This window comes from Phocoena phocoena, chromosome 10, assembly GCF_963924675.1.
Source record: "Phocoena phocoena chromosome 10, mPhoPho1.1, whole genome shotgun sequence".
Lineage (NCBI taxonomy): Eukaryota > Metazoa > Chordata > Mammalia > Artiodactyla > Phocoenidae > Phocoena > Phocoena phocoena.
Window position 1 is genome coordinate 83,645,061 of NC_089228.1, and position 25,946 is coordinate 83,671,006.

At 41.2% G+C, this 25,946-nt stretch overlaps 2 protein-coding genes across 3 annotated transcripts in view; one reads left to right on the forward strand and one right to left on the reverse strand.

The window, feature by feature from the left end:
- LOC136129040 (zinc finger protein 665-like) overlaps window positions 1–25,946 on the forward strand; it is a 472,691-nt gene that overhangs the window by 160,190 nt on the left and 286,555 nt on the right.
- ZKSCAN8 (zinc finger with KRAB and SCAN domains 8) lies at window positions 8,152–21,553 on the reverse strand. Of its 2 annotated transcripts, XM_065885124.1 has the most exons (6): window positions 21,372–21,553; window positions 14,399–14,902; window positions 13,614–13,755; window positions 11,252–11,343; window positions 10,867–10,990; window positions 8,152–9,190 (listed from the first exon to the last, which is right to left on the reverse strand). In XM_065885124.1, exons 2-6 carry the CDS (start codon window positions 14,813–14,815, stop codon window positions 8,229–8,231), a joined length of 1,737 nt encoding a protein of 578 aa, XP_065741196.1. In that variant the 5' UTR covers window positions 14,816–14,902; window positions 21,372–21,553; the 3' UTR covers window positions 8,152–8,228. The 2 variants fall into 2 exon arrangements, with proteins under 2 accessions (XP_065741196.1, XP_065741195.1); XM_065885123.1 differs by lacking the exon at window positions 21,372–21,553 and having other exon boundaries at window positions 11,252–11,352; window positions 13,596–13,755; window positions 14,399–14,815.

Consider the following 25,946-nt stretch of genomic DNA (forward strand, 5'->3'; position numbering starts at 1 on the left):
GATGACAAACTGGGATTAGCAGGCGTGGCCCTGTGCCACAGGAATCTCCTTGCCATTGCCTCGGAGCACTACTGGGAGAGGGCCTGGAGACGTGCGTCGGGAGAGAACAGCACCGCCGTTGCTGGTAGGCGGGTCTGCACACGTGTGGACGGAAAAGTTACTGCTAAAGGGGAAGGGCGATTATTTATTGCCAAGCTGAAATACAGAGGTGTATTCTGCATTCTAAAGGAAGTATGGGCACGAAACGCAGATGTGGAAGAGGAAACCTCTCCTAAATTTAGAGATCCTAATACTTCCACTCATTTGCAGTTTCTCCCTTTTGTTTGGAATGGCAAGCTAAGGGGTCTGGTGAGCATTGATTCCAAATGTACCAGGGGTACACGTTGTTAATGTGACTCAATAAATCTCTGAAGACCTCAGAAAGATAGGGGTTATAATCCCGAGAGAAGTAGTCCAAATGTGGACTCCAGCAGCACTAAATCGCGAGAAAAACCCTTCCCTGGGAGGTTGCATCTGGGCTTAGCGCCCACCGTCCCAGGACTGCCTCTTGGGGCTCATGCCAACGCTCCACCCCGTCCGACCAAGAAGGAATCCGAGGGGTTGCAGCTGAGCAACGCCCACCACGCCACCTCCCAAACGCAGAGGACCCTACTACTACAGCCCGAGCAGCAACCTGGTCCGAGAGCTCCCCGCAAGCGGAAGTCCCTCTCAGCACTTCCGGGGCGGGGCCTAGCTTGTACCCAGGCAGGCAGTTGTGGGGTCTGGGCAATACTGTCATTCCTGGGAGCTCCTCTGCCCCGAGTCTTTGAAAGACTCCTTATTCCTGCCTCACCCGTCACGAAGGTGATTTTTTGCTTCCTGATTTTACCGAGGGTAAGGATCACCCTTGAATTTTGGAATTTAAAGACACTGCAGCTGGGAAAGGGCAACATCTCCAGTGTGGGCCCTACAGGATTCCTAAAACTGACCCACAGGTCCCTAAGAGCTCTGGTCTTCATTATTAGTATTCTGAAGCCAATGCTGCACATCCTATGTGCTTTCTTCAAGATTAGGAACCAGACCTGAGAGGGCAGGACTTTCAAAAGGGCGGCGGTACTGCAAAATCCCTTGGACTACTCAGTCGTTTATTAAAGAATTTAACTCAAGACACCAGTCAGTATACTCGTTTGGACATACAAGCTGATAGAAGGAATAATTCCTAAAATGAAACACTACAAGTGGAGACAATAAGTATGAACACATCCCATGGCACAGTATGAAACAAGAACATAAAACAAGGGTCATGACTAGCCAAAAAAGAAATAGGCAAAGCCTCAGGAAGCCTGGATTCTATTTTCACCTGTACCACTAACTTAATGGGTGACCTGGTGCAAGCCACATGACCTCTCTGGACCTTCATTTACAGAATAACGGGCTGGAAACTTATCTCAAAAGTCACTTCCAGGGTTGAGAGTCCGCCTGACGATGCAGGGGACACGGGTTCGTGCCCCGGTCCGCGAAGATCCCACATGCCGCGGAGTGGATAGGCCCGTGAGCCATGGCCGCTAGGCCTGCACGTCGGAGCCTGTGTTCCGCAGCGGGAGGGGCCACATCGGTGAGAGGCCCGCGTACCGCAAAAAAAAAAAAAAAAAAAAAAGTCACTTCCAAACCTAGCATTCTATAGACTGTATGAGTAAACACAACAGATCAACACAGTTATTTCTTTGCTGTATTACATAAACTGATTTTTCTAACTCTGGGATTGTTACTTTTTACACCTGTTGAAGGAAGTACCATTGAATTACAAAAGGAGACTAGTTTTTAAAAAGTCTTCTTTTACACTACTCAATTTCCTAATTAACTAAATTTCCTACTAATATTTCCCCCTACATGTGTTTCTTAAGTAGGATTAACAGAGTATGTTAAAAACTTTTTAAGTGGGGATGTGTTTTAATACTTGGCAAACTTTGACAACGTTCTGGCTTGGGGTTTCCTTGGGAAGTTGGCAGTTATTCCTGTCTAGTGGCTGTCCAAGGGACTGTTGACGGTCATGTGTTGTCCCCAAAGCTAAATCTTTGGTAAGTTGCAGGCCCCCTGCTAAAGAGATAGGCCCCAGTGTTTTACCTTGTATTTTATGTAATGAACCAAGATATAGAAGGCTAAAACTAGACTTGTACTCCTACAACATCTTCCACTTGGTATAAAGGATGGAGGCAGATTTGATGCTGAAAGCAATCTTAAAACATACAGGTATGTTGCTGTAAACTCCAAACGTTAAGGCTTTTTCTAATCTTACAAACTACAAAATATATAAACACTTAGGATTCTCATAAAGCTTGGCATAGCTAGTTTTTCTAATTGTAAAAAAAATCTAGTATTTCGTCTCTTCTTTTTCCTATTTACCTTAAATATATCTAGACCAGGGTTTCTCAACCTTGGCACTATTAAACATACGGAGCTTGATAATTCTTTTGTTGTGGGGGTTGTCCTGTGCACGCAGGATGTTTAGCAACATCTCCAGCCTTAACACTAGATGCCAGTGGTATCCCAGCCATCCACTAAAGGTACAACCGAAATTGTCTCCAGACGTTGCCAGATTTCTCCAGTTGAGAACCACCAGTCTAACTTGAGATACAAAAGCCTATTCTCAAGCACTTTTGCAACGATAAACAACAATCTTTAGAGTTTCCTATTTTCTTTCTTAACCAATAAATAACTCTGACCAAACAAAGAGAAAGCTTCACATTTCAACTTTTCACACATACCCTCCTAAAGTTGAATTTTTTGGTCTTTAGTCTTAGGTACAGGCAGTTATTGATGTACAATGGAAATGGGTCTGTGCACAAAATAAGAAGAGACATATATCCTCAAAAGCAGTGTAAAATTTTCTGTATATAAAAAAATAATCCACACAATAATTCGACAAGCATTTATTAAACGCCTACTATGTGCTCAGCACTGTACTAGGCACTAAGGGGTGCAAAGATACAAATGTAAAAGTTATTATTCCTGCCCTCAAGGAGCTTACAATTTAACTTGGGAAATAAATACAAATGTGAAACTACAATACAGAATGCTAGAAAATAATTACATACCAACATATTAGTAACTGCATGGACCATAGTAAAAACTCAAAAGGATCAGTGCTGAGGCAGCACAGAATAAGGGAGGTCTCAGTGTGAGATGAAATCGTCAGGGAGAGCTCATTCAGAAGATGTAATGGAAGCTAGGCTTTGAAGGGAGTAATGAACATGAGCCGGGGCCAAAGAGAAATCTAAGCAAAAGGAAAAGCATGAGAAAGGCACAGAGGCAAGGGCTTTTAAGACAACAGTGGAAGGTCACAGGAAGTTTAACCATGATAAATCAAGGTGAATATGCTAGAGAGTAATGAAGCTGAGGCAGATTAAGTATGGAGGGCAAGGTAATGGAGAGCTTTGAACATCATTGCTCTGATAGGAATTATTTGCTGGGTGTTCTTGAGTAAAAATGAGATATCATGAAAATGGAGTTTGAGGAGGACCATCTTGGAAGCATACAAGGTGGGGATCTTGGGAGTAAGTAAACTGAAAAGAAAGAATTACAATAACCTGGGCCTCAGATGATATGGATCTGCAGAGAAGGATATGAAGGGATAGCAGAAACGTAAAAAAGTCCAGCCTCAAGGAGAAAACTAAGAATTGGTACAACTTAGCAAGACTTTGGACATGAACGATGGAGACCAGAAAAAGACTAAAAGACCACTCTAAGATTGGGATAAGAAATATGAAGGGTAGTGAGTCTCTTCAGGGTAAAGATGTTAAGCAAAGATGCCTATTTAAAAGGAAAACAGGAGTTGGGGACAGAGTGATGAGTTCTGTTTTCAAATACCAAGTTGTATAGGTACCTGTGGAAAAGTTCACAGGTACCTATAGTACCTGTGGGAGACAACCCACAGGGCAGGAAATATTAAGTTGCTCAAATATAAGAAGGTAAATGTAAACAATCACAATGGTTAAATAGGAGTATAGAAAAAGTAGTGAATAAAATTAAGACATGGAGATTTTCTCAGTGGGGAGGAAGAAAAGACCAACAAAGAAAAGCTAAAAGTGAAGAAACTGACCAAAAAGGATCCCACAAGTCAAAGGAGAATTCCTGAGATGCAGGGGAAATTCCCAAGTATGAAATATAGATCTAGAAGGACAAGAACTAAGAAAAGGCATTAATATTTATCCACTGATGATTCTGAGGATATTTCAGTGGAATACAAAAGCCAACAAGGAGAAGTTTTAAGAATAGATTAATGAGGAAACGGGGTTTAATAATGGATGACATGTTTGAAAAACCATGAATGACAGAAGAATAAAATGGTAGTTGGAAATGAGCAGTAAAGTTGAAGCTTTTACACATTTTATGCTATAGATGAACTTACTGGTGTCATCCTGACTGTCCATCTGCCTGGCCTAGGGCATGGATATTTCATTTCCCTCCACAATGCTACTTTCCTTGGGGCAGTTCAGAGAGAAATGTACTTGAATCTATAAGTTACTGCTTTGTCCTCCCAGTTTTTAAAAATGTTTTACTTCTTTAAACATGTTTTCCTTGCAGAATTTAGCTTTCTAGTACTACAAAGCATCAAAAGTATCAACATTTAAAGATGATATAATTATAAACCAAAATGGCATTTTCAACCAATTTTCCAGTAACTATATGGATTTGCACTATAGTGCACATTTCCTCCCTCAGTAACCAGGAATACATGTTTTTTTTTTTTTTTTTTTTGCGGTACGCGGGCCTCTCACTGTTGTGGCCTCTCCCGTCGCGGAGCACAGGCTCCAGACACACAGGCTCAGCTGCCATGGCTCACGGGCCCAGCCGCTCCGCGGCATGTGGGATCTTCCCGGACTGGGGCACGAATCCGTGTCCCCTGCATCGGCAGGCAGACTCTCAACCACTGCGCCACCAGGGAAGCCCAGGAATACATAATTTTTAAATGGCTGGCCAGGGTTAGGGTGTTCATTAGAGACACAGCAGACCAGCTGTCAGGAGCACAGGCTTGAGAATCAGACTATGTAGGTTAGAATCCCTGCTCTATCACTTACTCGTTGTGATCTTGATCAACTCATTCAGCTCTCTAAGCCTCAGTTTCCTCATCCATACAGTGGAGTATATAATATCTACCATAAGCATAAGAAATATGTAACACTGGGTTTGGCACATAGTGAGTGCTCAATAAATGTCAGCTATTATTATCTAGAGCCTCAGAACCAAGAGTAAAACTAACTGTTCCCATATGGGAATCGATCACTGCATTCTAGCACTGCCACCTTACTCAATGGAGAAAATCTTTGAAACCTAAGATGTCTCTACTAGGACTATGGTGGATCGCAACAGTTACGGAAGAACCACTTTATTACACCAGGTCCTAAAATGAAAAGCTGAGGATGGGAGAAGAAAGTACTGGTGAATAGTTCATTTCAGATTAAGAGCATAAAAACAGAATATGTAGGATAAAGGAACTTAGTGCATGTCACTCATAGTTAGGAGCAAAATAAGGTCATACAGAGTGATCAACAATATTCTAATGCTAAGAGTGAAAACAGGAGACCAAGAATGGGCTTCTACTTATGCCCCCAAAGAAACAATAGCCTTTTTCTACTGTCTTATACTACTTGGCTATCTCTATAGGTGTGCTGAATCAGCCTTGGTATATATTGTTCTTTCAAGTCATATTCTTTTCTCACATGCATCCCAGTAAAATAGTAATCTTTCTGGTCATATTTTCTTTAAATTTCTGCCAGATATTAGTAATTCTGAGATTTAAGTCTGGCTACACATTACTCTGAGTAGAGATGTTAACTGGTACATCTACAGTCATTTCAATATGGTACTCTGCTGAGAGCTTTCATTGGAATAGGAGACAACTGTTCCCCTAAACTATCAATACATGGGAGGAGTGTGTGTATACATGCACATGCACACACGCACATACTCTCCCTCTGACAATGTACTCATCCTATGTAATATCTGTACACAGGTAGCATTTGCCTCAGGTAGAATTAGTATCTTAAGGACAATAAGGCACAACTAAAGTGGAGAGCAAGGATCTAGAGACAACTAGATTTATTTCTGGTTTCTTGTAATTTCAAGTACCAGGGAATTAGGAATAGTAATCTATAGGCCAAAAAGAGGGAGAGGGAGGAGGGAGGGGGGAGGGGGGAGGAGGGGGGAGGGAGGAGGGGGGAGGGGGAGGGAGGGGGAGGAGGGAGAGGGGGAGGGGGAGGAGGGAGGGGGAGGGGGGAGAAGGGAAGATAAGAAAAATAAAGGATACTGAAAAGCATTGTTTTGAAGAAGTTAACCAAGGAAACCAGGATGACAAATGACAAGTGAGTACCAATGGTTCAATGAAATAGATGTAGATAACCTTGATGTTATTAGCGGTCAATATGGGCCATACTGGGGTAAGGAAGGGATGTTACAGGGAAGGAATTTATGATCCAAAAGGTGGACCTCTATGATACCTGATTTTATAACTGATTTTTGAAAACATCAATCATAAAACAACATGATTAGAAAGTGCTGTCCCTGTTCATGATAGTCACAGTGTGAAATTTCATAATTTCTCTTGGAATTTTTATCACAATGTGTATCATTTTCTTTTGGATAGGATTAATGGAATTAATTCCAATTCTGACAGCTGATTTTGGAAACAGCCAAAAGTTACTCAATTCCAAATATGGTGAATAAGTGAGTAATCAAATGGTCAAAAATGAGATGAAATTCAAGAGTAATAGAGTTTTCTTGTATGGTCTATTAAATGGGAATCTTGAGAATGTTCCAAATTTCTAGAGGAGTGGTAGCACTTGGAATAATAGCACTACTGGAATAGCTAGAACTGCCCAATTTAAAGGACAACCCATATTTGGATTCTTCTGGAAGTTGTAGGTGTTACTTTAAACCAGCCTCATTACTTTATACAATATCCCCTGGTATACTGAAAGCTTCAAAGATGAAATATAGTGCTTGGTGATGATGAGTTTAATACTGTGTCTTTGCTGGATTACAGATGGAGTGCACCAGAATTCAGAAGAATGAGGAACTGTGAGGTGAAGTATTCAACTGATTACCGCTGTAGATATGGCAAGAAAGAGATGAAGAATGAGGGCGGTGCTGAGGCCATCTAAGGAGGTGGGTCCAGGGTAAAGACAAGAGTGTAGACCATCTAGTCAGGGGGTTTGTGCAGACCCCCGAGAGAGCGGTACCGTAATGGGCCAAAAGAGATGAGTATACATTCTTTGTAAGGATTTTTATGTCTTCTTCAAGCACCTCTGTCTCCTTTTTTTTCCCCATGTGATGCCTTAACGAGGATAGTGTAAACACCTATTTGTACCACAGTGTACAGTGGGAAGGTGGAAAGCAGAGTCAGAAGTCACCAAAAGGTACAACCATCCAAACTCAAGAGCAGCAGGGCTGAGTCTCCACTCACCTCTTTCTCTGCATCATTCCCACAACCATCACTAATGCGTCCACTTCCTCGCTGACACAGGTACTGGGACTGGGAGTGGTGAAGGATACGTATGGATGCTCAATGACTCAGTGGAGTCAGTGAAGGTGGTATATGAAGAAAAATGCTGGAGTGCTGTTAAAAATATAGCATTCTGAGTTTGCATGGGAATATGGATTTCCACTATCAGGAGCATTAGAATAAAATAAAATGCACACTTAAGCATAAATACATGAGATGTCTGTAAAAATTTCCCTAGAACTAGGATCTTAGAAAGCTAAATATAAGTCTCACACAGAGGCTGCTTCAAACTCTAAAGCAGCTTCTTAGGTCAGATTAGGAGCACAAGTGCACCTTTAGGGGAATAAATGGGAGAAGGGATCACAGATGGGAAGAAACAGAGGAACTAGGAGGAGTAGCCTCTCTCAAACCTATAGCTACTCACCAAAAAGACAAAGTTAAGTGCCTCAAGCCACGACAAGCAACTTGCTCTAATGCTATTTTAAGTTTCTAAAGGATACCTTAGGCCATCGGGAGCTCCACTCCATCAGACACCTCCCAAGATAGTCAAGCTAATCAACCTGCATCAAGGCACTGTGCCCAAACTACTGAAGAGCTATACTAACTTTGTCACCACTATCAATTCTGACCCTAGATAAGGTTGTAATGATGCTGAACTTTCTGCCTTTTTGTTACACTGAAAGACCTCTCACTAGCACATGGTTCCTCTAATGCTGAATAATGCCCAATCTATGACTAAAGTTTTTTCCTAAACTCCCGTGGATTCAGACTTTTCTCCACTGTGGATTCTCTGATGTCGAATTAGACTTGACCTCTGAATAAAGGCTTTCCCACACTCATTACATTGATAGGGCTTCTCCCCTGTGTGAATTCTCAGATGCTGAATGAGGCCAGTGTTCCCATTGAAAGCTTTCCCACATTCTTTACATTTATAGGGTCTTTCTCCAGTGTGGATTCTCTGATGTTCAATAAGGCCTGACTTTTGACTGAAGGCCCTCCCACACTCATTGCATTTGTAGGGTTTCTCCCCAGTGTGGCTTCTCTGATGGCCAATAAGATGTGAGCTCCGCCTGAAGGTTTTCCCACACTCATCACACTCATAGGGCTTCTCCCCAGTGTGGATTCTCTGATGTCCGATGAGGTGTGAGCTATGACTGAAAGCTTTCCCACACTCATTACATTCATAGGGTCTCTCCCCACTGTGGATTCTCTGGTGCAGAATAAGGCCCGCACTCTGACTGAAAGCCTTCCCACACTGATTGCACTGATACGGCTTCTCCCCAGTATGGATTCTCTGGTGCAGGATCAGGCCTGTGTTTTGACTGAAGGCTTTACCACACTCCTTACAGTGGTAGCGTTTTACTTTGTTGTGGATATCCTGATGGGAAAGAAGGGCTGACCTGTAACTGAAGGCTTTACCACACACATTACACTGATAGGGTTTCTCCCCAGTGTGGATTCTCCAGTGGCGAACAAGACCTGAACTCTGAGCAAAGCTCTTCCCACATTCATCACATTTATGTCGTCTCTCTTGGGTGGGATTTCCCCGCTGCCTCTCTAATGTGCCCAGAAGGTCTCGGGCTTCTCCATGCTCAAGACCCCCGATAACATCCCCGTTGCATTTGGCAGCTGTCTCTCCATGTGGTTGGATTCCAGTAGATATTACCTGTTTTGAAGCTAATTCCCTGTTCTCATTCCTGGTCTCACCACCTGGAATAAAAATGTAATAAACATCAAGCCAACGTCACTTCCTATTCTCTATGTTAGGAGAAAGAAATCAAAGATGGGGGAAAGGAATATACACTTGGAACAGCTACAAGTAAACGCAAAGCTCCCACCTGTCTCTGAAATGCCTTCGTTAATATGGGGAGAAAGGAGCAGGGTCAAACAGAAGTACCACACACCAACTGGGGAAGAACTGCCATCAAAAAATAGGGTTGATGGGGCTTCCCTGGTGGCGCAGTGGTTGAGAGTTTGCCTGCCGATGCAGGGGACATGGGTTCATGCCCTGGTCCGGGAGGATCCCACGTGCCGCAGAGCGGATGGGCCCGTGAGCCATGGCTGTTGAGCCTGCGCGTCTGCAGCCTGTGCTCCGCAATGGGAGAGGCCACAACAGTGAGAGGCCCGCATACCGCAAAAAAAAAAAAAAAAAAATAGGGTTGATGGAAGGAGGACTAAAGTAGAAAGGGATCAATTGCGAAGAAGTGGAAGTTGGGGAGTGGGAAGGAATATGGAACTACGAAAAGATCTAATGAGTGGAAAAGGAATGAAAAAGTCCCAGTCATTAAAAGGGAGGAGCACAATAGGTCTAAGTGAGAGAATCTATGTGAACTCAGAGAGCACTAAAAGATTTCAATTTCCAACTGGCAAAGAGACCAATACCCAGTTACAAACTGTAAGGTAAGTCCTAGATTAGAGAATAAAAGTGCCCTTTTATTTTTTTAAATTTATTTATTTATCCTGGTTATTTTATTTCTATTTATTTTTTTAATTGAAGTATAGTTGGTTTACAATATCGTGTTAGTTTTGGGTGTACAGTAAAGTGATTCAGTTACACATATATATGTATATATCTTTATTCTTTTTTAAAATTCTTTTCCATTATAGGTTATTATAAGATATTGAATATAATAGTTGCTGTGCTATAAATCCTTGTTGTTTATCTATTTTATATATGGTAGTGTGTATCTTAATCCCATACTCCTAATTTATCCCTCTCCCAACCTTCCCCTTTGGTAACCATAAGTTTGTTTTCTGTGTCTGTGAGTCTATTTCTGTTTTGTAAATAAGTTCATTTGTACTATATTTTAGATTCCACTATCTTTTAGATTCTCTGTCTGTCTTACTTCACTTAGTATGATAATCTCTAGGTCCATCCATGTTGCTGCAAATGGCATTATTTCATTCTTTTTTACGGCTTAGTAATATTCCATTGTGTTGATATATATATATATATATATATATATATATATATATGTATATATATACACACATACATACACACACACCACATCGTCTTTATCCATTCATCTGCTGATGGACACTTAGTTTGCTTCCATGTCTTGGCTATTGTAAATAGTGCCGCTATGAACATTGGGGTGCATGTATCTTTTCAAATTACAGCTTCTGTCTTTTCCAGATACACACCCAGGAGTGGGATTGCTGGATCATATGGTAACTCTATTTTTAGTTTTTTAAGGAACCTCCATGCTGTTTTCCGTGGTGGCTGCAAAAGTTCCTTTTAGAACTCCAGAAGTCTCAATATTTTATCTTTCTGTTGGACCCTGAGTTTAAACTCAACTATGTCTTTCAGAAAGCTCAAAGCTACTGTACACATAAACAAACACAAAACTGTAAATGATAATAATAACCAGAGCTTTCCTTACCCAGGGAGAACATGTTTCTGTAATTCTCTGGCCTGTTATCTCTACTCAGATCCTTCTGTGATGAATCAAGAAGCCATTCCTCTCGAATTAGGGACACAGCCATGTCTTCAATCTTCTCCAAAGTCTGAAACAAAACAAGATGCCCATCTGGGACTGGGACTGTTCCACAGTTCAAACCCAGAGTGTCAGAGAGATCCACCAGGGTTGGAGTGGATCAAGAGGTGGGAATGTACTGTGTAAAGGGATCTGCATAGCTAGCAGGAAAGAACAGGAAAATGCACCAGATTCATTGGGGGAAAATCAAGGATCAACCTGTCTCTATGCAGAAGAACATGGGGCAAGTTCTTAATGGAGCTATGGGGTTTCAGTGAGGAGCACAACTCACCTGGAACCCTGCTGTAAGAAGTGTAGCTGTCATCTCCTGGTCTCGAGGACTTCCTTTCTGGGAAGGAGTAGGACTCTGTGAAGCAGATATGGCTGAGAGAGGAGAAAGGAGCTATGAATGAGACCAGCCTTGTCCTGTGGTTATAGGAACCAGCACTAACACGTTCCAAAATTATTTGTATTTCAGCCGATATGCATGCCAGAGATTTTGAATATGAAATGCTGTTAATTTTGGACTCTGGGTTCGTACCTATGGTTGCTCACAAAACATCTGCACTTTGATGTCCCACTCAGCCTGAAGTTACATGTCAAAAATAGAAAGTGTAGGGCTTCCCTGGTGGCGCGGTGGTTGAGAGTCCGCCTGCCGGTGCAGGGGACATGGGTTCGTGCCCTGGTCTGGGAGGATCCCATGTGCCGCGGAGCGGCTGGGCCCGTGAGCCGTGGCCGCTGAGCCTGCGCGTCCGGAGCCTGTGCTCCGCGACGGGAGAGGCTGCAGCAGTGAGAGGCCCGCGTACAGCCAAAAAAAAAATAGAAAGTGTACTGGTTTCCTAACAGGAAGTACATTACAACTTCTTCTCTACCACCAAAGCTATATTCCATCCTTGTGCTTGTACACAGTATTTCTTTAGGTCCTGATCTCTTGCCAAGCTGAATATGAGAACCAATCTACCTCTACTAACTCTACTACTTTTTTGAAATGTCTACCATGACTGCCAGCATCTGCTTCCTATAGAAACCAGACAGGGTAATATCAAAATAAACATAGACTACTGTGTCTTGGGCAACAGGCACTAGAATTTTACATAAGGATTGTATTATTAATTGAAAATGTTTCTAAACTTCTTTAGAAATATTAAAAATCCACTAATTTAGAACAAATTACTATACACCACACAAATGAAAAAATAAGAAATTCAGGGCAAGTATGAGATGAGACTAGAACATCTTATCTTGTTCTGTAAGAAAATTCTCAAAAAATGATGGAGAAATGTCAATAGGACACAGGAGCCAGACTGAAAAGGCCTCCTCTGGCCAACTCTGAGACAATTTAAGCATCAAAATAAAGATAGTAACAGAACATTTCTGGAATAAAATAAGAATTTATGAATCCATATTGATAAATAAAAAATGAATAAATAAAATAAAATGGGGGAAGGAGAGAACACTCTCCATTACAATAAATAAATAAATGTAGAGGAAATGACAGAGTTAGAAAATAATCACTTTAGTAATCACTGATTCAGTCAAGAAGCATCAATAAATACTAAAACTAGTGTTTCAGCAACAAAAGTTTCATGAGGACCAGGATATTTACATAGACTCAAGAGTATCTCCCCACAAATTACTTATTAATTACAAAGGGAAAAACAGTAACAAAAACCTAGCAAGAATAACCTTAACCAAGTCATCAAAGATAACATTACCAATAACAGGCAAATTCCTGTTGTATTCCTGAGGACAACACCACTTCTGCGATGTTCATGCCAAATATATACAACTCGAATCTACATATGAGGAAACATCACACAAACTCAAATTGTTGTCATTCTACAAAATAACTGACTTGTACTCTTCAAAAATGTCAAGATCGTGAAAGGCAAAGAAAGGGTGAGGAACTACTCCAAGTTAAAGGAGACTAAAGAGACAGGACAGCTAATTGCAAAGTGGGATCTTGGACTAGACTCTGGAAGAACATTATTGGGACAACCAGCAAAAACTGAATATGAACTGCGGACTAGATTAGTATTGCATCAGTGTTAAATTTCCTAATTGTGGGGGCTTCCCTGGTGGCGCAGTGGTTGAGAGTCTGTCTGCCAATGCGGGGGACACGGGTTCATGCCCCAGTTCGGGAGGATCTCACATGCCGCGGAGCGGCTGGGCCCGTGAGCCATGGCTACTGAGCCTGCGCGTCCGGAGCCTGTGCTCCGCAACAAGAGAGGCCACAACAGTGAGAGGCCCGCGTACCGCAAAAAAAAAAAAAAAAAAAAAAAAATTTCCTAATTGTGATCAATTTATTGTGGTTATCTATGAAAACACTCTTGTTTAAGAAAATACATACTGAAATATTTACAAATAAAGTGTCATGATACCAGCATAACCTCAAAATGCCTATGTTGTAAAATACACTGTGGTAACAGAAATGTATGAATACATAAAACCCCCAAATTCTTTAATTTGTTCATGAGTTTACCACTGGGACTAAGAGTCTGTATTTGAAGCCTAGATAAACATTTAAATCAGGTCTTATGGCTGGTCTGTAAACAGTAGAGGCTAGCTCCTTCCAGGAACTAGATAGGTGTCCCAAAGGTACTTTCTTTCCTCTCTGCTTTCCCACTCCTCATCAATGAATTCTAGCTCCTCACCTCTGTCTTGTGGCCCTTGGAGCACTGGAGATTTGTGCTGGGTTGCCACAGGTTGGAGCTGAGTATCCGGAGGCTCTGGTGCAGATTTGGAATGCACGACCTCCTCCCAGAGTACCCTATGTCCATGTGCACGAGCAGGGACCTAGAAACAAGACACCTGCATTACAAGGAATCCCTTTGAGAAATGAAGTGAACAGTGTAACAGTACCAAGAGCACATCTAAAGGGATACATACTGGGGGAAGGAAAAAGCAGAATCTCACTTACTTAGGAACACAAACATGTTGATTTGCACAGAAAGGCATCATCTCTGCTTAGTACTGAAGGAAAAGATTTCTGCTGATGCCCTCCCTGCTGCACATAATGCTGATATTCTGCATTCCCAAGAAAGCGGAAGAATGATAAACAGAAGCTTAAAGCAGTGCTCTTTAGTGGAAACAACTTTTGATAAGGAACTAGGAAACCTGAGTTACGGGCTCAGATCTGCATTTAGTTATTGGGTGCCCCTGAAAAAGTAAGTTAAGCTCTCTATGCATCAGTTTCCCATCTAGCAAACAGAACAATAATACAGTTGTAGGGATGTTATGAGGATAAAAAATGGATTTATATCCTTTACAAGAATAAAAAGAACTCTACAAATACAAGCCATACCACATGATAACTCTTTTCATCCTCCTGCAACACAAACTCATGCTCAGCATTTATTCTCCCATTGTTGTGTCAATGTCCCTCCACCCAGCTTCCTGGACTCTCACAGTCAGAGCATGCCCACCTCCTTCTACTTACTGGCCGTCCTAGTATATCAATTTGCCTTTCCAAATCCTCCAATAGAGTCACCACCTCCTCTCCATTCTCTAGATGGTGTTCCTTAACCAGAGTCTGGAGCTCCTCAGGCAGGATGGTCAAGAACTGCTCCAGCACCAGCAGCTCCAGGATTTGCTCCTTGGTGTTCAAATCTGGCCTCAGCCACTGGTGGCAAAGTGCTCGGAGTTGGATCAGAGCTTCTCGGGGTCCTAGTGTCTCTTGGTAGCATAACTTCCTGAAGCGCAGGCGGAACAGCTCTTGGCCAGGAGGGTTATTTTCATGTAGACTTGATTCCTGGTCCCAACCATGATCTTCCTCTACCTTGATGATTACAAGGTCCTCTTCAGGAGCCTGGTCTGGTGGGGATGGGACTAAAGACTTCCTTGATTCTGCAGCCATTTAGGGCCAGAAAAGCTCAGGAGACTCGTTTCCACTACTTTATCTTCTTAAGAGAACCTTCTGAGGGCCTCTTCTTTAAGGGTACTTCTTTGGGAAGAGAAAATGACAAATAGTGTAAAGGCAAGTCAAAGGTCATAGTAATCTACTGAGATATCTTAACAAGTTCCCTTCCATGACATGGACTTCATGGCTCAGTCATTTAAGTGATCCTCTCCAGAAATAACTCCTTGCCTCCTTAGCCTTCTGCATGCCAATCTCATCTGGGAATAACCCTTTCCTTCTGCTTTCTCTCTTGGGGATGTGGAACATGGCTAAACAAAGTCAGGAAACCATGTAGACTGGGTCTAACTGAAATTCTGCATTTAACCTCATCTGGCCCTCAGGGCTGCTGATTTAACTCCTTTCAACATCTGCTATACCAGCTATACTGTTTCTACACACTTTGGCTCTCAACCTGCCCCTCACTCTCAGTATGAGACTAATTTCCATATAATCTAGCTCAAGACATTGTCAAGAACTGTCCTAACACTTTCTTCTTCTCCACCTAACATTATCATACATGTGCTCCCCCTGCCATCTTCCCCCTGTCTCCAGGCTAACTTCTACTATGGACTTTACCTCAAGCTCTGTAACTCTTCTCTGGGGCACAGGTCCTGCATCTCCAAGGAACCTGGATGCCCTATCAACACCTGCAACCCCAAAACCTAGTCCCATACACTAATGATGTTCCAGAAAGTTTTATAAATAAAATCATACAGTATGTAGCCTTTTGAGTCTGGCATCTTTCACTTAGCATATTGTACTTGAGATCATCAATGCTGTTGTACGTATCAGGAGTTTATTCTTTATATGGATGAACGTTTACCCATTCTCTAGTTGACAATATCTCAATTGCTTCCAGTTTTTGATGATTACAAGTGATGCCACTATAAACATCTGCACATGAGTTTTTGTGTGAACACAGTTTTCATTTCACCCGGGTAAACATCCAGAAGTAAAATTGCTAGGTCATACTGTAAGTATATGTATAACTTTATAAGAAACTGCCAAACTGTTTTCCAAAGTGGCTATAATACTTTGCATTCCACTAGCAAGATGTGAGAACTGCAGTTGCTCCATATCCTGACCAGCATTTGACATATAAATAAATAAATATATATAGACATATATATAGATTTAGATATCCTAAAGGCATATAGTGGTATCTCACAAGGGTTTAAATTTGCATTTCTCTATTGACTAATGACATTGAGCACCCTTTCCTGTGTTTATTTGCCATCCATATAGTTGGTCCTTCATATCCATGGGTTCCACATCCCTTGATTCAGTCAACCACGGATCAAAGATGTTTGGGGGAAAAAAAATTCCAGAAAGTTCCCAAAAGGAAAACCTGAATTTGCCACACACCACCAACTATTTACATAGCCTTTACATTTTATTAGGTATTATAAGTAATCTAGAGATGATTTAAAGTATACGTGAAGATGTATGTAGGTTATATGCAAAGACTATGCCATTTTATATGAGACTCGAGCATCGACAAATTTTAGTATCCATGAGGGGTCCTGGAACCAATCCCCCATGGATACCAAGGGACAACTGTATCTTTTTTGGTAAGTATCTGCTCAAAACTTTTGCCTATTTATAAAATTAGTTTTTTTTATAATTGAGCTTTGAGAATTCCTTACATATTTTGGATACAAGTCCTTTATGAAATACGTGACTTGCAATTATTTCCTCCTTTACATTCTTCTAACAGTGCCTTTCCAAGAACAGAAATTCGTAATTTTTTTTTTTTTTTTTTGCGGTACGAGGGCCTCTCACTGTTGTGGCCTCTTCCGTTGCGGAGCACAGGCTCCAGATGCACAGGCTCAGCGGCCATGGCTCACGGGCCCAGCCGCTCCACGGCATGTGGGATCTTCCCGGACCGTGGCACGAACCTGCGTCCCCTGCATCGGCAGGCGGACTCTCAACCACTGCGCCACCAGAGAAGCCCTGAAATTCATAAATTTTTGAAGTTTGTCAACTTTTTCCTTTTAGGGATTGTACTTTTGGTGTCATATCTAAGAAATCTTTGCTTAATCTAAGGTCACAAGGATTTTCTCCTGTTTTTTTCTAAAAGTTTTATAGTTTTAGGTTTTACCTTTAGTTCTATGATTGCTTTTAAGTTAGTTTTTGTTCAGTTTGAGGTATGGATGGAGATTCATTTTTTTGCATACAAATATCAATTGTTCCAGCACTATTTGCAAAAAAAGATTAAACTTTACCCATTGAATTGTCTTCGCATCTTTGTCAAAAATCAAGTGACTATACAAGTGTGGATGGATCTCTTTCTGGAGTCTATTTTGTTCCACTGACCTATATGTTTATCTTTTTGCCAATACAAAACTGTCTTGATTGCTGTGGCTTTTAAAATCTTGAAATTACTAAGAGTCCTGCAACTCTGTTGTTCATTTTCAAAATTGTTTCAGCTTTTCTAGTTCTGTTGCCTTTTGATATAAATGTTATAATTGGCTTCTCCTACAAAAAAAATTCCTGGAATAGGATTTGTGTTGAATCTGTAACTCAGTTGAGGGACAACTGACATCTTAACAATATTGTTTTCTATTCCATAAACATGGTATATCTGTCCATTTACTTAAGTCTTCTGATTTCTTTCATTAGTACCCACACTATTTACCTATTCTCAAAGGACAAGATAAAATGCTTTCTTCTTAAAATCCTATCTTAATGATTCCAATTGGAAGTGATTTCCCTCTTATTCTATACATCTGTTACATAAGTATGTATTACTTTAATGTTACTTTTGCCATAATTGTGTATTATTAGTTGCAAAGGAGTTTTGACTTTCTAGCTTAACTGTATGTTTCCCATGAGCACAGGTCTTTATCTTTTATCTTACTGATAGAATTGAAGAACATTAGAGGGCTATTATTTACAATACCCGACACAGACTGTATTTATATTTGTTGAAGAGTAAGTTTTAAATATAAGGCCTGAGGTCTTCTTTAGACCTGTTCAATTACAGGGTCCTATTTCTTTGGAGGATATATGTCTATGGCTTTTACCTTTGGTATTAGGCATCATCTCTTGCCTGCAGTAGCAGTGGTAAGTGGTCTTCCTGCCTTTGGTTATGCTTTCTTTCCATTCATGTTCCATAAAGATGCTTATTGTGGGTTGAATTGTTCCCCCCCCCAAAAAAAAGATATGTCGAGGTACTAACAGCAAACAAACAAAAAACATACTACAGGGCTTCCCTGGTGGCGCAGTGGTTGAGAGTCCGCCTGCCAATGCAGGGGACACGGGTTCGTGCCCCGGTCTGGGAAGATCCCACATGCCGCGGAGCGGCTGGGCCCGTGAGCCATGGCCACGTACCACAAACAAAACAAAACAAAACAAAACAAAACAAAACAAAACAAAACGTAATACAATGCATAACATAATCCCCACAACAAAGAATGATCTGGTCCAAAGTGTCAATGTCGAGGCTGATAAATCCTGGTCTCGCGGAAATCATTCAACTCTAACTTAAAAATTCTCAGCTTACCTATTACCTTTTAAATTAGGTTTTCCATGTTGCCCTCACTCCTCAGCCGCCAATACCCCCAACCCCCTGCCCCAGAAGATTAAGGTGCTCATTCTTTTTTTTTGTTTGTTTTTTTGCTTTTTGTTTTGTTTTTTTGGTACGCGGGCCTCTCACTGTTGTGGCCTCTCCTGTTGCGCAGCACAGGCTACGGACACGCAGGCTCAGTGGCCATGGCTCACGGGCCCAGCCACTCCACGCCATGTGGGATCTTCCTGGACCGGGGCACGAACCCGCATCCCCTGCATCGGCAGGCGGACTCTCAACCACTGCACCACCAGGGAAGCCCTAAGGTGCTCATTCTTGCCAAGTTATTTTTTACATGGTCCAGACATAGGATTTATCACACTGTGTACAGTATGTACTGCAAATGTCAGCCCATGGCCATGATTTTCTTGCAAATGTTAGTTTGTAGCCGTGACCTTTTTCTTTGTATCTCTTTTTAAGCAGGGAAGTTATATTACATATTTGTATGTCAGAAAGATCACAATGGCAGCACTGTGGAAAACAGGATGGAGAAAAACATAACTGAAGGCAGCACTGTAGAGAATGGAAAAGAGCATAACCAAGGGCATCATATCCAAAAGCAACTGGCAAGAAATGCTAACATCAAGATAAAATCTCAGACCTGTAGTCCGCCAAGGGAAAGAAGAGGTAGGCACTTATAAGGAAAATCAGATTACATATTGTTCCTGACATGAGTCTTCAAAGCAGTGTCTCTATCGTTCAGGGGTTTTGGGCCGAGAGGGTGGGGTAGGGTTGGCTCATAGTCTCTCAGTCTAATGAAAACACAGAACTTCTCACCATAAAAAAGCCCATAGGCACAAAAGTTTACATTCAATTTCATCGGGTTCATACGCCAAACGCCCACCTAAGAACTCCAGGAAGGTTAAGAACCACTACTTAGAGAGAGTGGACAGAAAAGGAAGAGAATTTGAAAGGTTATCTTTAAAATCAGACAAGACTGGTGACAGTAGTTTTGGGAGTAAACTACAGATAGGAGAAATCAAGGAGCAAGAGATAAGGTTAAATATGGTAACTGACAACAGAGGGTTTAATTAATAGATGATAACTTTACAGAGAAGTGGGGGAATTTCCTGGAATACAGAGATTTGAGGGAAGAGTTAATTTGGACAAGAGGCTGAAATTTTGTGGAGGGTTTGAGACAAGGGGTAAACAATTTTGTTTTCAACAGACAGGGTTAACATCCATGGTTTTAAAATAATTCATTTAAAAAATCAAGGAAAATTTAATAAATTCTTAAAATAGATACTTATAGTTTAAAAACTTAAAAGGTCATTACTATGGGACATGAATTCTGAGCTCTAATTGTTTTGAATGTGATTCTGCATAGTCATAGTTTTACCATGTTTTCCTATGAATTTCCTAAAGTCAAGGTTCATCTTTAAGTACTGAACTACTGGCCATCTTCCATCTTATAATCAATGCTCATCAATACTAGCTTTAAAAGGTTTCAATGTTAAGTGTGCCTCACGCAAGAACTTTATATTGTTGATATGTTAAAACGGTAATATAATACTAAATGACATTAAAATCTCAGTAGTGAAACTGATGGGAGTCATCTAATTATCAGATTTGTTCATATTTTAAACCAAATCAACCAACAAATCTTATCCATTATCCATTTGATTATTCTTTTTAGTAGCTAACTTTCCATTTTTAGCCTCTTCCCTCTCCCATGAGACAGTTTTTGAAAATTACAGCCTATAACTAAACAAGTACAAAGATATGTACTACAAAATTAGTCTACTATGTACCTCCTCTCAAAGTATATACACCTGTATTTAGGTTGGTAAGCACCTTGTGGATAAAGACTGCGTCTTACATTCTCTTTTAAGAATACCTCATCAAGTTTCTTGATTTAGGAAGCTAAAATAATCAATCTTTAAAGCTTCTTCTCATCTCAAACGCTATAATCCTGTGAACTACTGAAAGCACAACCCATTTTAACAGCATTATCTTTTCAACAGATGAAGAAAGAATGTTTTCTTCCTTTAGACTAATTTAAGTCTAATTTGGGATGTTTGAGAGCTGAAAATAAAACAAAACAAAGATATTTTCCAGGCTTTAAAGATAAAGCTGAAGCAAACACTGTGCTTTATAGGTATCTCAAACTGCGTAAATTTTAATATCTATCACATTTTACACTTAACCACAGCAGAAATTCAAAATATGTATGCATTTGCTACAATGATTACTGCATAAGTATACTTAACTGAACTAATCAAACAGAAATAGGGATTATTTTTTAGAGGTGGTAGTGGCAGTCTTAACGTTGCCTGACAAAAATTACTCATGAGTCACTTGAGTTTTGGAAATGGGGCCCCTCTGAAAGAGTTCCCAGGCATCTGCTTCAATTAGCTTTAATAAACTAAGTATTCTGAATAAGTCTGAATTTTACATCACCACGAAGTTGTCAAAAAATGTTTCTTTTGTACATTTATGCAGTCAACACACCACCACATTCTGAATACACCACAAAGAGCAAAATAACTTAGCAGGAAAAATTGGCTTCCAAGGATAACTGGGGTTTCCAAAAGCAAAATATATCTTTTAAAAAAAAAAGAGAGATAATTGTGACGGAAATGCAAAATTGCTAAGTAAAAACAATTCAGATCGTGGAAAGAGGAGGATGAAAGATAATACGGGGAAAAAAAAAACATAACCCGGGAACAGTTTCCTATTTTAAGACAAAATCGACTGCAAATAACGCCACAAAATGATTAGCGATGAAGACAGCGAATCTCTACTAAAGGCTCCCTCGCAAAAAGTTTAGGCACGCGGACTCGGCCTGCGCTGGCAACCAAAGCGACCCTTGATCCACCGAATCACCGGGGCGCCGACTTCGGCTCAGGTCCCTTCTCAAGACCCCTCACGCTTGTTCTCACCTGCGGCCTGGTCTGGCCACAAAGCCCTCCCCTTCCTCCGGCCCGGAGCCCGAACCGTACTCACCGTGCGTTCCAGCGGCGGCCCGGGTGGGGAAGTGAGGCTGCAAAGTGTGGACAGACCCGGAGGGAGGGCTGGTAGAAAAAGGGGCGAAAGCTGTAACTGGACCAGGCCCCTCCAGCCCCTAACTTCCAAACGTGCGGAGGCACAGCACCGGCCAGCAAGCATCTTGCCCCAAGCCACTTCCGGGAGCTCTCTAGGAATCCTGGAGGTCTGAAAGCTCTATGGTCGGCCGACTAAGCGGACGGGGGCACCGCGCCCCTCTCACCAGTACTCTGGGCCTAGCGTTCCTCTTGCGTCTACGCGTCGCAGGTTTGCGCGGCTCTAGGGCATCGGGAAAGTCGTGGGGAATAACGGACTGTGGTGTCACCTCTGCCCCGCGCACCTGGCTCACCCAGTCCGCTAGACACGGTCGCTGGGGAGGTAACCGTCCCCCGGCGGGCTGATGCGAGTGCGTGCGGGGGCCAGGGATGAGAGCAGGCGGAAGCTGGGGTATCGGTGGAGGAGGATGCGCCTTAAGGATCCTTATGATGCTAATTAACTAGACTCGCGTTTGGCCGGGTTAGTTACCCCTGTACTTTACTGTTCTCGCTTCATAAATATATCCAGTCCTCTCACATAGACTGCAGATCTCTTGAGGAATTTTGTTAATCGTGGTTCATAGCTTTTTGAATCCCCTATGGCACCTAGTAATAGTATACCATATACTATTAAGTATTCAAAAAATAATTATAATTAAATGTAAATTATTTTCGAGTCTTTACATATGTTCCACCCTTTCCTATCTTAATGAATTGCAGTCTCTTACAAAACCTGCTTTGTAGTTTATTTTTAGTGCTGAGTTAAGCTTAGCATCATGATGTAATCTGTGCCTTAAGCTTCAGTAGTAGACTCTAGTTCTAATACCACAAATTTCGAAAAACCTAAGTTCAAATCTATGTTCATTCTTTATACACCCTTACAATTTTAACTTTTCAGACTACGTAGGATTTTGGGGTGGAGGTTGTGGATGTTAACCTTAGAAATAAAACACAATTTTTTAAACAGCAAAATGGGTTTATGCAGGAAAAGCAGAGAATTGCAATTTTGGTCAGGCAAGCCGTAGTGAATCATAGGCAAGTGCAAGAGACAAAGGGAAGGTCAGCTTTTACTAGGTTTTAGGAGGAGACTGGGGAGGGTTGTCTTGAATAAAAGTTCATTGGAGAAGAACAAGAGTTAGTTGTTATGGCGGTTTCTTACTAGCTGCAAGCAGTGGTCACTGCCTTGTTGCTGGGACAAGAAGTGATCTTCTTAAAAGCAGGTGATGCAGTTTCCATGTGAAAAATGTCCTCCCTTGTACCAGAAGAGAAGTAACGTTCTTATTATCATGGATAAAAAGTGTGACAGAGAAAAATTTATACAAAGAATTCTGTATAAGCTGACCTCGTTAAAATCATCTGTATCTTCCTTATTCCTGCTGGTTATGCAGGCTGTAACAGTGGTACATGCGTGAGAACTCTCCTTCAGGGCTTCCTGACTCCAATTTAAATGAGGTTTTTCCTTAATTTATTTTCACATGAAAACTGTTTTACTTTGGTCCCCCATTTTTATTCCTTTAACACTTTTTCTAACTACCCATTTATTTTGGGTTTTCAGGTTCCCCTCCAGTCTTCACTTTTTAAAAAATATATTTATTTATTTATTTTTGGCTGCGTAGGGTCTTCGTTGCTGCACAAAGCCTTCCTCTAGTTGCAGTAAGCGGGGGCTACTCTTCGTTGCGGTGTGAGTGCTTCTCATTGTGGTGGCTTCTCTTGTTGCAGAGCACGGGCTCTAGAGCGCAGGCTCAGTAGTTGTGGCGCCCGCGCTTAGTTACTGCGCGGCATGTGGGACCAGGGCTTGAACCCGTGTCCCCTAGCATTGGCAGGCCGATTCTTAACCACCAGGGACGTCCCTCCAGTCTTCATCTTAATTTCCCCTCCTTATCTGTTCCTGCTGATAGCCACCACTGATGTTTCTATCCAGTCCCCAACCTTAACCTAAAAATATTTTGTCTACCCCCAGTAGCTTTGATTTGTTTTTAAGAGTTTTGTCATCTAATCATCACAATGAAACAAATAACAATAAACATTGAGAAGTTACAGTGCTTCAGCTCTTTCAAAACACTTATTTTTGCTCTTTATCTCATAGTTCTTGCCTCATATCTCATAGTTCTGTATTTTCAATACATATTTCTGACAGCCGGTATCCAGAATATATAAAGAACTCTTACAACTCAATCATAAGAAGACAAACATAAATAGGCAAAAGTTATGGACACACACTTTACCAAAGAATATATGTGAATTATCAATAAGTACATTAAAAGGTACTCAAGGTCATATTCATCAAGGAAATATAAAACTAAAGCTACTACACATCCATTAGAATGGCTAAAATTAAAATGACTGACAATACCAAGTGCTAATGAGGATATGAAGCAACTGGAACTCTTTTTTTTTTTTTTTTTTTTGTGGTACGTGGGCCTCTCACTGTTGTGGTCTCTCCCGTTGCAGAGCACAGGCTCCGGACGCACAGGCTCAGCGGCCATGGCTCACAGGCCCAGCCGCACCGCGGCATGTGGGATCCTCCCAGACCGGGGCACTAACCCGTGTCCCCTGCATCGGCAGGCGGACTCTCAACCACTGCGCCACCAGGGAAGCCCCAACTGGAACTCTTATACACTCCTAATGGGAGTGTAAAATGGTACTAGTTTGAAAAATGGCAATTTTTAATGAAGTTAAATAATGCCTACATTATGACCCAGTAATCTCACCCTTAAGTATTTACCTAAGAGATATGAAAACATAAGTCCATAGCAGCTTTATTCATAGTAGGCCCAAACTAGAAAAACCCAAATGCTCATCAACAGGATAACAGAGAATCAAATAGTGTTATGTTCATACAGTGGAATACTACTCAGAAATTAAAAGGAGCTACTGATAGATGAACAATTGTAGATGAATCTAAAAAATATTATGTTGAATAAAAGTAGCCTTGTATGAACAAGTAAAATTAATCTCTGGTGACAGAAGACAAAAAAATGTTTACCATTGATTGGAGTTGTAGTTAACATGGTTGCATACATATGTAAAAATTCATTGAGTTGCACACCTGATTTGTGCATTTTACTAATAAAAACACATTTTAAAAAAGTAGGGACTCCCCTGGTGGCACAGTGGATAAGAATCCACCTGCCAATGCAGGGGACATGGGTTCGATCCCTGGTCCGGGAAGATCCCACGTGCTGCAGAGCAACCAAGCCTGTGCACCACAACTACTGAGCCTGTGCTCTAGAGCCTGCAAGCCACAACTACTGAGCCCATATGCTGCAACTACTGAAGCCCGCATGCCTAGAGTCTGTGCTCTGCAACAAGAGAAGCCCACACATCGCAACAAAGAGTAGCCGCGCCTCACCACAACTAGAGAAAGCCCGCGGGCAGCAACAGACCCAACGCAGCCTAAAAAAAAAAAAAAAAAAGTAAATAAAATTGAATAGTACTCTCAGGTTTATGGTGTGAAAAACACCAGGCCTCACTCTTCCCTTCCGTTATCACTATCTATTCCCCAGAGACAACCACTTTAACTCTTTCCTTTTACTCTTGATATTAACCTCCATATTTATAAATAACACGCTAACACTGCCATTTCTTGATTTTTCAGGTATAGATATATTATCTATTGACTTCCTGCTATGGGAAGTAAGCATTTAATCCTTTTAAATCACTACTATAATTAGCCACACCAGGGTTTAGAACATATTTTAAACTGCCTGAGTCGCTAGGTCCAACAACCATGACAGCCCCACCAAAGCACAAAAAAAGTTAGACCCTGGTTACTCATACTTTCCTTATTTGTATAAGCAGGCGACATATTTTTAATAAAACTCCAAATATTTTCCGCACCTAGGGCCACAAGGGTGTTCCCACATTTTCCGTAGTTGCTCTACATTTTAGTTTCAGAAGCATCACTTCATATAGTGTATGGACTAGCATATTAATTCTCAAATATTTTGGTCTCATGACTCCTTTTATACTCTTAAAAACTAGTGAGGACTCCAAAGAGCTTATGTTTATATGGGTCATATCCATCAAGATTTGCTTTGTTCGAAATTAAAACAGGAATTAAAAATATTTATTCTTTAACAATAACATACCCATTACATGTTAACTTAAGTAACATATTTTGTTACTTTAATATTTTATGAAATTTAACTATATTTTCAAAAAAAGTAAAAGGAGTGGAATCATTTCACATTTTGCAAATCTCTTTAATGTCTGGCTTAATAGGAGGTGACTTGTTTCTCATACCTGCTACTTCATTCAGTATCACACTTTTGCTCATACTGACCCCTCTGCTAGAAGTGTACTTCCTACTACTCTCCACTTACCTAAACTCTATCCATCCTTCGAGGTCTGGCTCAGATTTCACTTTAATCAGAAAGCCTTCTCTAAGAATCCAAAAATGAGGTGTGTAAAAATGAGAAAGTGAGAGAGAGGTGGTATAGAAGAACATGGCTTGTTTTAAGTTCAAGTTGGAAGGGTGACATATATCTACTTCCTTTCC